Source organism: Trachurus trachurus (assembly GCF_905171665.1).
Source record: "Trachurus trachurus genome assembly, chromosome: 9".
In the NCBI taxonomy this organism is placed as follows: Eukaryota; Metazoa; Chordata; class Actinopteri; order Carangiformes; family Carangidae; genus Trachurus; species Trachurus trachurus.
Genome location: NC_139895.1, coordinates 26,974,767 through 26,989,381, shown reverse-complemented (window position 1 = coordinate 26,989,381; position 14,615 = coordinate 26,974,767). Strand labels below are relative to the sequence as shown.

At 42.8% G+C, this 14,615-nt stretch overlaps 3 protein-coding genes across 4 annotated transcripts; 2 read left to right on the top strand and 1 right to left on the bottom strand.

Annotated features, from left to right (window-relative positions):
- Window positions 1-590: 590 nt before the first annotated feature.
- Window positions 591-4,126, top strand: gins4 (GINS complex subunit 4 (Sld5 homolog)). The gene is made up of 8 exons (XM_083978234.1): window positions 591-836; window positions 974-1,060; window positions 1,835-1,948; window positions 2,042-2,139; window positions 2,235-2,323; window positions 2,471-2,561; window positions 2,712-2,816; window positions 3,144-4,126. The coding sequence occupies exons 1-7, from the start codon at window positions 738-740 to the stop codon at window positions 2,806-2,808; spliced, it is 675 nt and encodes a 224-aa protein (XP_083834360.1). The 5' UTR covers window positions 591-737; the 3' UTR covers window positions 2,809-2,816; window positions 3,144-4,126.
- A 961-nt stretch (window positions 4,127-5,087) lies between these two features.
- On the top strand, window positions 5,088-6,577 carry ppp1r3c2b (protein phosphatase 1 regulatory subunit 3C2, duplicate b). Of its 2 annotated transcripts, none has more exons than XM_083978328.1 (3): window positions 5,088-5,140; window positions 5,255-5,324; window positions 5,545-6,577. In XM_083978328.1, the coding sequence occupies exons 2-3, from the start codon at window positions 5,305-5,307 to the stop codon at window positions 6,395-6,397; spliced, it is 873 nt and encodes a 290-aa protein (XP_083834454.1). In that variant the 5' UTR covers window positions 5,088-5,140; window positions 5,255-5,304; the 3' UTR covers window positions 6,398-6,577. The 2 variants fall into 2 exon arrangements, with proteins under 2 accessions (XP_083834454.1, XP_083834455.1); XM_083978329.1 differs by having other exon boundaries at window positions 5,104-5,132.
- Window positions 6,578-7,698: 1,121 nt separating this feature from the next.
- phyhip (phytanoyl-CoA 2-hydroxylase interacting protein) lies at window positions 7,699-10,481 on the bottom strand (the record flags this gene model as incomplete). Its single annotated transcript, XM_083979558.1, has 4 exons — window positions 7,699-8,241; window positions 8,339-8,460; window positions 8,647-8,821; window positions 10,305-10,481. The coding sequence occupies 4 exons, from the start codon at window positions 10,479-10,481 to the stop codon at window positions 7,699-7,701; spliced, it is 1,017 nt and encodes a 338-aa protein (XP_083835684.1).
- Between the last annotated feature and the right edge of the window lie 4,134 nt (window positions 10,482-14,615).

The following is a 14,615-nucleotide window of genomic DNA, read 5'->3' as shown; positions in this document are numbered from 1 at the left end:
CATTCACAACACACAAGGGTGAGCGACACAAAGAGCAGACCAGCAGACATAATAACGCAATCATGTTCTCCGTGGGAACCACCTGTCTTAATATTTTTGACTGAGTTTCCAGCCAATAGTTGTAACTTGTCAATAACAAGTAGGCTACATTTCAACTACGCTTCAATCACATGTATATTTGTATTTTATATTCTAATTTACTCCGATATATACAATGCTTATGATCGAAGTCCTTGTTATGATACATTTTAACACTATTTTTTACACATGCTTCAGAAAAACAAATAATTGGTACCCTGAACTTTGACTGTCAGGAGGCACAACAGCTCCTGGCAGTGTTGAAAAAGTCGCCGCCTACAGTGGGAGAGACAGAGCGTTATACCAACCAGAAACATTTGTCTTAATGTCAATTAGCTAAAATATATTTTGATTCATTGTATGGCCCATTCGGTGTTTGTAATAATATCATAATATAACCTTAATACAGCTTGTCATAACCTTGCCTTCAAGCCTGAGCACAGGGAATACAACACAAAATCAACTCTCGCGAGAACACGGTCGCAGTGGCGCCAATAAACAAGGAACACAGTAATCACATGCAGCTTTGTAGGAAGTTCGTGTCTCCTTAGTAAGATGTTATAACTTATTACTTTAAACTTTACTCGAAACGTAAACGTAGAGATTTAGTTTCTGTTAAGCTTGGTGTTTTGTCTTTTTTTACCTCGTGAAGAAAAACTATGTCGGACGGTTTGTTTGACGACGGCAGCGACCCCAACCAAGATGACAGCCAGGAGGATGTTATGACTCCGGCGGAGCTGATCGCTAAACTGGAAGAAGTGAGCTGGTGTTTTAAACTAAATAGTGATAATTATGACATGCTGTACGACAGACCATCGACACTCTCCTTAACTTGTCCTCCACTGCACCCTGACAGTCGCGCTCCTCTCTCTCTCTCTCTCTCTCTCTCTCTTAGGCCTGGCTCAATGAGAAGTTCTCACCGGAGCTGCTGGAGAACAGGTCGGAGGTGGTGGAGTGTGTGATGGAGCAGCTGACTCACATGGTAAACTGAGTGGAGAATATCCCCTGCTCTATTTGTTGTGTTTGCTGTGTGCTCAGAAACACACATGGTTTTGCCCACATTTCTTAATGTGTAAATGCGGCAGACAGGATCACTGCAGAGGTGCAAGAAGTATTCTGCAGTCATACTAAAGATACTATAAAAGTGCACTAACATTATACACATACGCATTAATAGAGAAATCCACAAAACACTCAGCTCATAGCTCATGTGAATGCTGGAACATTAAACTCGTATTTTCCTGTTAGATTCATGCTAATGCTTAAATATACAGCTTTTTATCGTGGCAACTGGCTGACAGACTGATCTGAGCACTTTTATTCTCTTTGGGATGGTTTAAGTAAGGACAATATTTCTTTCAGAAATGCAATAAGATTGAACAGAAAATGCAGAAAATAGCAAATTTCCTCCCATTTGAGAAAATGTTACACCCAAATATTTGCTTATTTGATAAAGTATAAAGTACTTGAATGATAATCAACTATTTAATGTTAGCACTACTCTGGTTTATTGCTGGGCTGGGCAGGTTTTTTTTTTTTTTTAAATAATGAATTAATGTTAGTGCAAGTTTGCACAATATAAAATCGAAAATCTGTGATTACATTAGGTCTGTTGAAATACTAATATCAGATCCAGCTGTGGAGACAGAGGTGGATCTACAGTATATATCTGCTCATCAATGTTGTTTTGCTGATCTTCATAAATCATCCTGAATCAAAGACATTTCTCTCACCGCTGTGACCTTATTACCAACAGGAAGCCAACTTGCAGCGTGTGAAGAAAGGTGACGCAAAGGCCAGCGTCCATCGCATGGAAATAGACAGGATCCGTTTTGTTCTGAGCAGCTACCTGCGCTCTCGTCTGCAGAAGGTCAGTCAGGTCAACAGTACAGCGTGTACAATGAAGCTCTCATCTCACTAAGCGCTTGATGACAGAATTTCCTTAATTTTGTTCCATGCCCAGATTGAAAAGTTTTTCCCACACGTCTTGGAGAAAGAAAAGTCTCGAGGCGAGGGAGATCCCTCTCTGCTCTCACCTGAGGAGTTTGCCTTCGCCAAAGAGTGAGTGTGGCTGAATAAGATTGGAGCTGATTGTTTAAACTACTGCTCTTTTGAGTATTTTTATTGAATATAAACATGTTTGTCTGGCATTACAGATACTATGCCAACACAGAAACCTACCTGAAGGCTGTAGCACTGAAGCGCATGCCTCCCAACCTACAGACAGTGGATATGCTCAAAGCAGGTAAGGTCTCACCTACTCTTACATCACAGGCTTAAATTACCCACGCCTGAGGTTCTGCTATTGGCATGCGTTGGTAGATGGTGGCATTTGCTCTGACATTTTCACTAGCCATGATGCTAAATCCTGTGTATTCTAATGTAATCCCAGTGCCGGAGCCCTGCTTGGACTCCTTTGTGTTTCTGCGGGTGAAAGAGAGACAGGAAAACATCTTGGTTGAACCTGAAACAGATGATCAGAGGTATTTAACTCATCAAGTCACTTCATGTGTTGTCACTGTTTTCACCCCCCAGTAGGTGGCAGTGTTGCCTTTACACGTTCAGTGCTGTTACAGTTTTCTGCATAGATACTAAAACTGCTGATTTTATCTCTCCTACGTGTCTTCTTCCAGGGAATATGTCGTGGATCTTGAAGAAGGATCTCAGCATCTAATGCGGTATCGAACTATTGCACCACTTGTTTCGAGTGGAGCCGTGCAGTTAATTTGAAAGTGGAAGTAAGTAGTGTTGAGGTTGACTGTGTCATATTTCTCATTAACTCAACACTGCCCTCACATCCTCTTGTTTAGACATCTGCTAATTCATTTCTGCAGAACTTACATAAGCAACTGCCTCACAGTGACATCTGGCTGTATTTTTAGCTCTCACTTATTTTTTGCAGTCTTCATTGTCTCTTGGCAACAGATTATGAAAGAAAAGTATGTCTTTTTAGAACCACAACATGTTGACAATGTTGGACAAGTTACTTTGCAGAACTGTATGTTAACTTATGTTGAAATAAATCTGACAAAATGTTTTTTTTTGTTTTTTTTTTAATGTTACAGGTCCGTGTTGGTGTGGATGACTCCATGAGATCATAAGAAATGAGCAGTGGCTTGTTTTTGTTACCCAGCGGAGATGAGGGAATGAGCAGTTTAACCTGGAGGTCACATCAGGAAACATGACCTTCGATGTCACTGTTGTCATCGAGGATGATCTTACTGGATGCAAACACTGAGACATTTTTGGTGCCAAGGCTTCAAGAAATGTAATTCAGTGTCACATATTTACACCAGATCAAAGGTCACTACTGATGAGAAGTGAAGGCTGTGAATGAACACTTCATCAGACCAGATTTTGCAGCACTCTGGTGTTATTTTTGGACCTTTTTTTTTTTTCTTTTTAAATCATGTCACAACGTAATTTGGGTTACGTAACTGTAATGTATTCTGGTGTGTTTGGCTTGGAGAGACTGGTTAACGACTCTCAAGACTCTCTCCAACCTGCCAAATCACCATTCCTGTTACTATATCCATCTGACTCGCATTACTGGGCTTTTCTCTGCTGCTCAATAACAAGATGCGTCAAATGACCCGAAGGTGAAATTTCATCTTTCCACTTCGCATCACAAGGTGCAGATGTTAATTTGTGAATACATTTGAAAGAAAGCTGTTTCTTCTCGGGATATTCACAGTCATGGCATGAATTGCTGTCATTATAAATAATAGAAATCCTGTAAATGTCCAGATAGCGTCTGTGCATTTCTTCACCTTGATCCAAATTTATCTGCTTTTCAACACTGCTCTGCTTCACAGGTTTGAAGTTTTTTTAGCTCCATCCTAAAAGGATGCAAGGACCATTGACTTCTCTGAGACATAATTGTTGTAATAGTGTTGTTATGTAAGCATTTCGGAGCGAGCTAGCAGTGCTCACTGTTTGCCCTCACACAAAATTGTCCGGTAATTGAAGCCAATAAGGGACTCTGAGAAATCTGGCTTTGCAGAGCTGAACTACTTGTCAACAGCTCATATCAGATTGTATGAATCCTTGTTAGTAGATTAGGAACAAGCATTTAGACTACATGTTGTTTCTCACATTGAAATGTTGGAGAATGGCAATAGGATTCCCCTCAGACCTTAAAAATGGTTGAAAATGTGGATATGGAAAAAAATAAAACATAAGAAATGTTAAAACGATTGAATGACCATGAGAGTATTTCAGTTTATTTATCGATCATGTCATCCAACTTCATCATTCAACCTCTATCAGCATCTTCTCATGCAAAGGCAGGAGGTCAAATCCTGATTAACGTGAATTGTTTCACACCAAAGTCACCAAAATGTCCTGGAGTTGGGCATCCAAATACATATCCCTCTGTGTGGATGACATGCTTCATGTAACTCGATACATATACACGTACTTGGCTTGATTCTTGAATAGCACCCTTAGATCACTGGCATGCTGAGAGTCGTTTGTAATCTGGCCCTTCCTCAGCGTCACATGCTGACGGACTTAAGGACAGCGATCCCTTCGAGACACGAGCCAACCCGCGGTGGACCTGGATCCAGGCCCGGGCCTCAGTGGGATCTGTGTCCATTGACAAGTCTGAGAATAGAGACCAGGATGACTGGAATAGTTTCCACAATGAAGGGCAGTGCTGCAACTACCAGTATATAGTATATAGCAGTATACAGTCTTAACACCATGTCAGCACTGAGAGAACACAGATTTCAGGAACAACACAAAGACATTACTTGTTTGCTATAAATTTAACAGCTAAAACATATTGCAAGGTTTTTATACTGTCAGTCAAAGCCTGAAAGACAAAGCAAAGAAATGAAAAATACAGACTGGTGCTGCACCTTATATCTAACACTTGTTAGATGCAGCTCTAAAAACAGATCACAAAAACAATATAAACAGCTGATTGGTCAGGAGAGTGGAGAGGGTGGAGTATACAGCATGCCATGTTGACTGAGGCAGTATAAATAGGACATTTACTCCAGATTCTCATGTGGCTAAAGGGTCGACTGAGTCTTAAACGTGCTGCTCATGTGGGTTTGTAAGTAAGATCTTAAAATATTTGAGACTTTAAAATATATGCCAGCTTTCCAAACTTTATCAAAACACTCTTTTGTATTAGTGGTATTCATTTCTTTTCTTCTATTTTCTGCAGCCACACACTGAGGAGAATTATTCCTGTCACTCAGCAGCAGACTTAACAGCATGGAGATCTCCAGTACAAAGTAAGCACTTAGTAGTGTTTGGTGATTCTGCTGCTGTGGGTGCATTATCCTGCATCTCTTTACTCTTTTTCAAAACAAATGAAGGTGGAATATAATTACTATCACATTTTTTTTGGAGATATCTCAGTGTTGCAATGCATCCTTTAATGCATCCCAAAAGCACAATAGCAGACGTTCAGTTGCCCATATGTATTGAAATCACTGTTTTATCTCTTCCAAGCATGCTGCCAGGGGTTGGCCTTAGGTCAATGGCCCAGTCAGCTGGACTTGTGGAGCTTGCTGTCAGGCTCTACTTGAACCAGCGTAAACAACTGTGTCCTCATGTGTGGGTTCCCATCCTGAAACCCCAGCGCCCGTGCATCCGCCCTCAGGTTTCAGATCAGCAGCTGCACTCTGACATCTTGAGCCAATTTCCTTGGATTTTCTTGGACGACTTGGATGATGACGAGGTTCTGATCCCACTCAAGAACAGACGTGTGGTTTTCGCCGACTCGAGAGGGTTGTCTCTAACAGCCGTGCGAGAGTTTTCTGATGAAGAGGAGCAGTCTGACCTCGAGCTGCTGCCTTCGCTGCAGGGTTTGGGAAGCATGACAGAGGACAGCTACAGCTGCACCGTCAGCACCTGCTGCCCAGGAACACAGCTCAAACTGGGCTTCCCGCAACCCTCTGCAGATTTCCAGGCCTTCCGTGCCAAGCTGGCAGAGAGCATGGTTATCATGGAGAACTGCAGCGTCACGGAGCACGCCCTCCAAGGTACTGTCCGTGTCAGGAACATCAGTTTCCAGAAGGATGTGCATGTGCGCATCACCTTTGACTCCTGGCAGAGCTACAGAGACGCGCCCTGTGCGTACCTGCAGAAGCGCTTCGGAGGACCGCAGACAGACATCTTTGAGTTTGACATTGCCATTCCTAAGCTGCTAGATGCCAAAAGGAAGATAGAATTCTGTTTAAGGTATTTACCAGCAGGGCAGAGCGAACCTTTTTGGGACAATAACAACGGGCAGAATTACAGCATCAATGTGAGTGTGAACTCACATCTCTGTTGTGGGACGAAACTAAGTGAAAGGGCATGATGTCGTCCACCTAGAGAGGATGTTATTTGATCTAACAAAATTGGTCCTTGGTAAAGATGAGGTGGATACCTTTTTTTATTATTATTACATGACTTGTGCATTATTTTCACTCTGAATTTGTACTTCTATTTCCATGGATGTTTCAACATTTCAGAAGCTTTGTATTAAAAAAAAACTGCAAAAGGCCACTGGATTCAGTTTTCTTTTCCAATAATCTTTCACATCCAGCATCAAGTAGACGACCTTGTTCCTCCAGGCTATACACTCTCCTCATAACCTACATTTTGGCCACTAATCAACCTGTGTGTGTTTCTTTTGTGCACCAGGGATGGGTTTCCCTTTCACTCCGGGCATTTGTGGGATTCCCATATAGGTCAGAGAATTGTGGCAAGGGGCAAATAGTGTAGAAGCAGGAGAGAAGCTATTCTTAGCTCAGCCCTGTTTATAGAGCCCAGGCTTACCGTCACAGAGGGAACTTTGATACCATCTTCCCCATTACCTTCCAACACCCTCAGTGGTCCTCCTCTCACTGTTACACTGCACCTTATCTTTGTTCATATAGTAAAAGTCTGTTGTGCAGCATTAAGACACAGAAAGGACAATTAACTCCTTAATTATAATTCTACAATTAGTTGTTTAGGAAAGATTGAAGTACGTGGCAGCTTCTCTGAAAATTGAAGTTAAAGATGCATTTTCTGGCAGTGACTTGAGGCAGGAATAGTAAATCATTTGTTGTGATCTAATGTTCAATTTTTTTTAAATCGCTGACTTACAAAATGGAGATCCTAAGGGCATTTGCACTTCCAGGTGAGTAAAATGTGTTTTAAAAAACAACAACAAAAAACAAACATACCAAACTAGTAGACCAGCATAAGAAAAATAAAACTAACCAAATCATAAAGAAAATTTTGGTTTTTAAATGATGTATCAAAATGACACGAAGACATCAGAGAGCACAGACGGCTCTCAACAGCTGCAGAGCACATATTTTCTCCCCTCTTCCTAGCCTATGATGTTTTTTATGTTTTGTTTAACAGTCATGGATGGATGTTTACTGTGTCTCCAGCTGTGGTCATGGCAGGGTTCTGTGATACATATGGTAAAAGTCTAATACTTGCTATTCTAGTCCAGGCAGGAGGGAAGAGGGAGAACAGTATGCATACAGCCCAATGGGGTGGGCTGCTTCCACTGTGTTCTGACCTACACATGTTCAACTCTACTGTTTAGTCTTGTGCAAAACTGCATCTTTCAGCATTGTGGGATCACACACTGCCGGGTCTGTTAAACAGCAGCGTCTCCCCTCAGCGTCCCACGCTTATGTTGCACACTTTGCAGCTCGGGTCTTTCTTGGCGTTGGCTGTGGTTAGACTCATGAGCTGGTGGTGCCCACTGATCAGCTCCACGCCGCCCTGATCCAGAGGAACCGGCTCGGTGAAAAGCACCTCAAGGATGACATCACTGGCATGGCAGTAAAGAGGCTCGTCCCCTGGCCTCTGCGGGGCGGTGTATGTCAGGAAAGGGTTGGAGGCCAAGTCCAGCATAGGGAGGCGGGTGCGACAGAAGGTATCTCCCTCTGAGCCAACAGGGGCCAGCACCAGCACCACATAGTGGTAGGCTGTGTACATGCAGTAGAAGTCTGCAAAATACAGGCTGATGTTGGGGTTCAAGAGGTGTCCAGCCGGGATCTGGAACCGCAAGGGGCCGTACGGGGAGTCTTTCGGGGGGAGGCCTGTGTCAAACTCTGTGTTGCAGCTAAAGAAGACTCCCTGCAGTTTGCCGTTGATAGGAGAACCATGACTCCCACTGATGTCTTTAAGAGCTGGACGCATCAGTCCTCCACATTCCTTCCTAATCAAAGATATAAGGAGGAAAAGAGTGTTACACCTAATTGCCACAGGTATATGGTTTCAGCCTTACACTGAAGAGACAAGGACGCAGCACAGACCTGACATAGTCGAAGTATTCTGGGTGCTGGTTGCGATAAAACACAGAGAATTTCAGCAGTCTCCCTGCGGAGCCCTTGGCCTTGTCAAGAAGCTGCTGTAGATGCTCCATGGCATAGTCTGCAAAGTTAGGAAATGTATAATCATTTCAAGTCTGTGCTGCTTTCAAATGCTAATGAGTAAGGAGTGCGAAGAAGACTGGGTTGTTATTTTGCAATTTCTGAGCGCTGCACCTCTTTGTCTTGATCTTCTGTTTCACATAACATCACATCAGCATATTCAGCTGTCACACCTGTCGCGTCTTACCTCCAGTGCAGAACTCTATCACCGGGCTCCACTCTGACACCAGGTAGTCGCCATCAGGCTGTCGGACAGCAGTTTGAACAGCAACACAGTAGTCTGTGCGCGGGCTGAGAAACCAGTGTCCCCTCACTGCCATGGGGAGAGGCACAGCCTTGGCCACCAGCTTGGTTGGCACATCCTGGAGGACGAAGCAGGAATGAATGTTGATGCAAGGCTATAACAGGCTGCTGTTTGTTTTGATTTACATTTCAAAGGGAATGTAAATGCAATTGTGAAGTCAAGCATTTCCCTCCATAAACTTCACCTTATTAGCATGATATTCCACTTCAAGCCCAAGCTGCTGTAACTAGGATACATCTAATCAAATCAGCAGCTTTGTTTTGGCCAAGGCTTCTAAGAAGCGCAGTTAATTACTATGAGCTCAGAGGCCGATATATCCATGGTAACATTTCTGATGCAACTTTGTTTGTGCCACTTTGGTTATCAGAGAGGGAGAGAAAGAGAACCCATCCTCCATTCAGGAGAAGCTCACTTAGTCCCATCCCTTCCTTGACTTCACAAAAGCACCTTTTTAGCTGCTGAATGCCATCTGTAATAATAGCCCATAATTACAGTCAGTAGTTTGCATCTGAAATGAAAGGAGATCAAATATTCGACTTCGGCAACTGGAGCTAAATTTAGACCATTACCATGTTTGCAGCTCCGTGGGCTAATAAGGCACAGCGGTGCTTTGAGATAAAAGCTTACGTCAGCGTGCAAGCAGTTCCACAATGAAGAAAAAAGCTAACATGCTGGTGTTTAGGAGGTGTATGTTTGCCGTGTTTCCACCTTAGTTTAATTGATGCAATCATTTTTCACCAAAGACTCAGCCTGTGCCGGACAATTAATGTCAATATGAAATTTCAATCCTCCCCATAACTGTGAAGATGGTTTTGTTTAGTCCCATGTCATTAGCAATGGGTAAAAATGATACAGTAGATAAATGTGTGGGTGGGCTATGTTACAGGTTCATTTTATCTCGTTGGAAGGTACTGTAGCTGGCTGCTAAATTCAATGCAAAACATCTCCCCTATACATGAGAATAATAGTCCCAGAAAAAAATCATTTACTTGAGGAAAAGAAACCACATTAAACATTTCAAATGGTCTCATATTTCATATTTCATCTGGGTTATGTTTCATATGTGTGACGCATTGCTTAATTTGTGGTCTTAGTGATGTGCAGACAATAAAACCAGTTCTGTGCTGTGGCTGAATTTGTCAGTTTTTGTCCACTTTATGAGGAAACAATGTACAAGTGAGTCACTGGCCTGAAGCTGTTGACTGCACTCATTTTCGTTTTTCGCCTGTATTGCAAGTGACTGAAAGGGCGCAACCGCTGCGTTCTATAAGGCAGTTAACAACGTCTGGTAACCCAACCAGAAACACGTGTTTTCCTGTCTCATTTACGCTGTCCTCCATGATTTTACAGGAGGGGATACATACAGCACAGGGTGGACTTCACTTCTTCAGCCACATACAGTATTGAAGGGTATAGGTTTGATTGGCATGAATGTAGAACATGAGCAAAAACAACCCAGCAGGTAGCTGATTGCACTGAGGGATCAGACAGGGGGGAGGTGTGTGGTGTGGTGCGAGGCTGTGCAGCGGTTTTTCTCAGACCCTGTGTTTAAAGCGGTTGGGGTCCCTGCTCTCTTTGCGGCTCAGGTCAATGAAGAAGTGTGTGGCTCTGGCAGTGTCCTCTGGCGTCATATCCCACATGATGCGGAAGGAATCGCAGGTCACCTCACAAATCTGGATATTACACGGGGTGGCGAGAGGGGCGTCCATTTCTGTCATCTGCAATTAACATGAGAGATAAGAGAGGATGGTGAGCAGCAGCGTAATCTGGAACTGTAATACCAGCGCCGGAGCATGGCAACATCTGCTGAGAGAGATTTATTCGTGCCGCCGAGAGCTACAAAGTGGTCACCATACAGCACAGTTGAGAAAGACCATCACTGAAAACTCCTCACTAAATCCAATTAACCTTTCATTTAGGGATCAATGCCTCAGCTTTATAGTCACTATCCTGCTCCTTTTCTCTCCTTGTCTCCCCCTTTTCTTACCCTTAACTGACATGTCCCATCATTACACAACTCAATACGCTCCCAGCTGAGTGACTGGCCTCTGCTATCCCCATGCATTTCATAATCCACCTACAACAGTATCCCATAGCAACAACACACAACAACACCTCTGTCTCTCTAATAGTGTTCCTCTGCAATTGTCAAGGAAGGGGTCGCAAGTAAAAGCACAACTGCACCCATCAGCAACAATTTCAACTTTTGAAACACTCCTGCCTCCTCACTGGATTATTGCATCCTACTTTTTCAAAACAACTGAGCAAGTGAATTGCTTGCAGCTCTGGGGAAATCTTCACAAAGCTTTTATATTGTCTGGGCTGAAGTAGGGGAGCTTTAAGTATAGGTATCTATTATCAGTAGCAAGTGATGTACGATCATATTTCCTCAGTTGCCCATCAGCGATTCGATCCAGACGGCTGCACATGGCCTAGAGTGCCAGCCCGGGGATAATTTGTTGGTCAGCCTGTGTTTGTCTTTGATTAGCTGTCACCTTCTCTTCTCAGAAATGATGGTATAAGTCTCTGCAGCACGTGCACATACGTCCTCTCTTGCCCTGCACATCCATTCCTCCATATTTGCTTGGCTTTTTCATCCTTCTGGCCGGGTTTGTTAATGCAGTTACATCTCCCAGTGCTGCTCACTGATATAGTAAAGCATTTTCTCCTTTATTACCTCTCTATTCTAGCATCTCAACTCCAAAGCATTTTTTTTTCTCATTAGAGTCACTCTCACGCTGAGCATATGCTGAATCACAGATGTGCTTAAAACAACCTTCAAGCAAGCTAGTATGAACAATCTTAACATGCTCATTTTGTTATCTGTGCGATACTACATAATGCCTGGTGTATTGTCACTGTCTGACTGCCGGGTCTGCTAAGGTGCTCTCCAGTCAGTGTGATGGACAGGCTGCAGCAGCTCATTAAAGCCTGTGAACTGTGAAATTTGTGCGGTAGCTCGTTCACACGGGGGCCAGGGGAAAGAGCTGTTGCATCACGCACGTGTGTTTCCACGCGCCGGCTTTCCAGCTGCTGTTCTCCTTTCTTACCATGGTGCCTTTTCAGAGACAGAAACTGGGGCAAGAGGAGATTCTCACAGGGCAACTCATCAAAGCCCCATTTCTCCTGCGCGTGTTCCACTTTGGGATCGAATACATGTGAACACAGTTCAAATGCAGGTTTCTACTACCATTCACACAATCTCGTTGTCCTAATTCATAAATCTGTCGGTGCAAAGAAACGGGAGCCAATTATCTGCTACAACATCAGCTTTGATAAACAGTTGCCTCAAATAAGGCAGCTGGATGTAACTAATAATTATAACAAGATCGTATGTCATAAAACACAATTTATCATTCAGTTTTAGTGCACATCAGGCTGTTAGCACTCAGCTATAATTCTCACACCAGCTGGAATACATAAGACACAAGGATGTTGTTATCTCTGTGAGGCAGCATCATGAAAGGAGCTGCTGCATTCATGCATATGGAGCAGGGCACAGAAAGCAACTCACTGCTTCAAAGTCTCTTTTTTTCTGGCAGGATGAATACTTTAAAACACATTTAGATGGCTGCATGAGGGAGGAATACACAGCACAATTTTCTCAGCACATTTTTTTTTTTTTTACCTAAAAGGAGTGAAATGGTTATTACATACCATTAAAGGGTCAGAAATAATGTGATGTTCAGTAAGCAAGCTGTTACAAAGAGATGTTGTGTGGCTAACACAGTTTGCGCTGCTCTCACAGGCATTGACATTTAAGAAAACAAGCAGAAAATCTAATTACATGAACCCAGTCAGTGCTGCTGTCTGTAAGATCCTCAGTCTCATGTGAGGTGGCGTTGGTGGGACGCAATGAATGTTGCCACATGTGCATGTGCACATCAACAGAATAACATACAAATAAATATACATGCACCAACACCCCTGCTACTACTGTAATATTACTTGAGTAATGCACAAATGGAACGCTCAATCATAGCATAAAATCATCTGATGTTCACAACTTCAAAGTGCAAGACAATGGATTTCTGTTATGAAAACTTGCAAGCATCAAAAACAGACTAATTTGAAAGAACTACTTACTTGAATGAGGCAGAAATGTGTGACAGGAGAAGATTACAACCGGGCAGGATTGTCCTATCTTCTTTTTCCGCTTTTCTACTTGACTCCTCTGCTGCAGCCGATGATAGATCCCGCAGGAAAACTGATTAGGAGGTGAAACAAACACACAGCCTCCTTCCTCTCTCTCTCTCTCTTTACTCTCCTGCTCTGCGTCCGTTCCTCTCTCGCTCTTGTGTCACACAAACCCTCCAACTCCCCCACCAACCTCTTTTTTGCTCTAGGCTCAGCGTGATGTGCACTTCACTCCTATGCAGCCGCACAGGGTGAATTAAAATCTGAAAGAAGAAAAAACTGACCACGGTGAAACACTCAGTTAACATCGTCAGCATCGTGCTTTTTTTTTGCCAGCCAGTCATACACATCACATCACGTGCCAGTAAATCTGCCCCAAGGCCGAAAATCCTCACACATACTCTGATAAAGACTGAACACTTAGCTGCTCGCATAAATGTCACCTCTCAGATATGGAGACAGTATGGACACTGGGGGTGTGAGGAAAACAAACAAACCATTTTACACCCACTTAATTTGCTACTGACTATTCAAACGAGAATACACTGTTAGTGATGTCCCAGTAATTTACATAGAGCACCATCAAGACCTCAAAAAAATATACAGTACATGTGCCAACTGTTATGCCATATGGACTAACTCCACAGGGCATCTCCCCCCAGCCCATACGGAGGAGAGGGAGGCCACTATGTAAGTCCAGAGTAAGCAGATTTCCACAAGCATTAATTTTCAGAGGGATGTTTTCATGCTGGTTCCACCTCATGGGACATCTATAGGATTTCACTAAAGATTAAGAGAGACCCCTCACAGATTAATGGCCATAATCTGCTGCCAAAACAATGAGCTTTACAATAAAGACGACTAACAAAGGGATGAATGGACAGTGAGAGTGCAACCAAATGACAAAAAAACTAATAAATAATATTTGTATTTTAGAAAATGACAGAGATGTATTGCTATAATTCCACAGACTGTGTGCGGTAGGCCATTGAAAAGCTTCATTTATTTCTAGTCAGCCACAGATAAGTGATACCCTCAGAGTGTAATTAAACTGCAATCATCCATCATTAGTCATGCCATGACAGTTTGCCTCTGTCCAAATAACGCTCTCAGCCCCAGCGGTGGAATCAGACATTTTTTGGCCCCATTTATGTAAACTATTTCTATTGTTGAAAAATAGGACAATATACAGTATCTTGTATTTGAGTGGTAGGTACACACAGTGGCACATTTTTTACTATTTTCCCAAAAGATTGTGTGGGTTTATTCATTACAGTCCATCATAGCTATGAGACCAAGCCCAAGGTCCAGGCATTATCAGTAGAACCAGACATCAGCAGGACAGAGTGAGTCTAGATCCAGAAGCAGCCTGCAGCAACACTTTCTTCTCTCAGTTGTTAGCAGGATGGCAACAGAACCTACTGTACACACCGGCATTTGCAATTATCCAAATCAGTTCAGGTGCCACATGGTGGAACCTATAAGATTCGTGTCTTACCGTGAAATTAGATGTTGTTATGGATGAATTACTGACTGGGTCTGAGAGGTCATGTGCTCCACCATTAACTAACTATAAAATTATCAAAGAGAAAAAAAAAAAAAAAAAAGAGACAAAGATTATACTAGACATACGTGTTGAGAGCAAGAATGAACAGAGTAAAGGACAGTTTTTATGCCAGCCCAGTGCTATAAATAGGCTACAGCAACCATAAAAA

Coding starts and splice junctions, on each gene's coding strand:
- gins4 (XM_083978234.1), top strand. CDS start 738: ATGTCGGACGGTTTGTTTGACGACGGCAGCGACCCCAACCAAGATGAC. Junction 1,061..1,834: donor TGGAGCAGCTGACTCACATG/GTAAACTGAGTG, acceptor TATTACCAACAG/GAAGCCAACTTGCAGCGTGT. Junction 2,140..2,234: donor GAGTTTGCCTTCGCCAAAGA/GTGAGTGTGGCT, acceptor CTGGCATTACAG/ATACTATGCCAACACAGAAA.
- ppp1r3c2b (XM_083978328.1), top strand. CDS start 5,305: ATGGAGATCTCCAGTACAAA. Junction 5,325..5,544: donor ATGGAGATCTCCAGTACAAA/GTAAGCACTTAG, acceptor ATCTCTTCCAAG/CATGCTGCCAGGGGTTGGCC.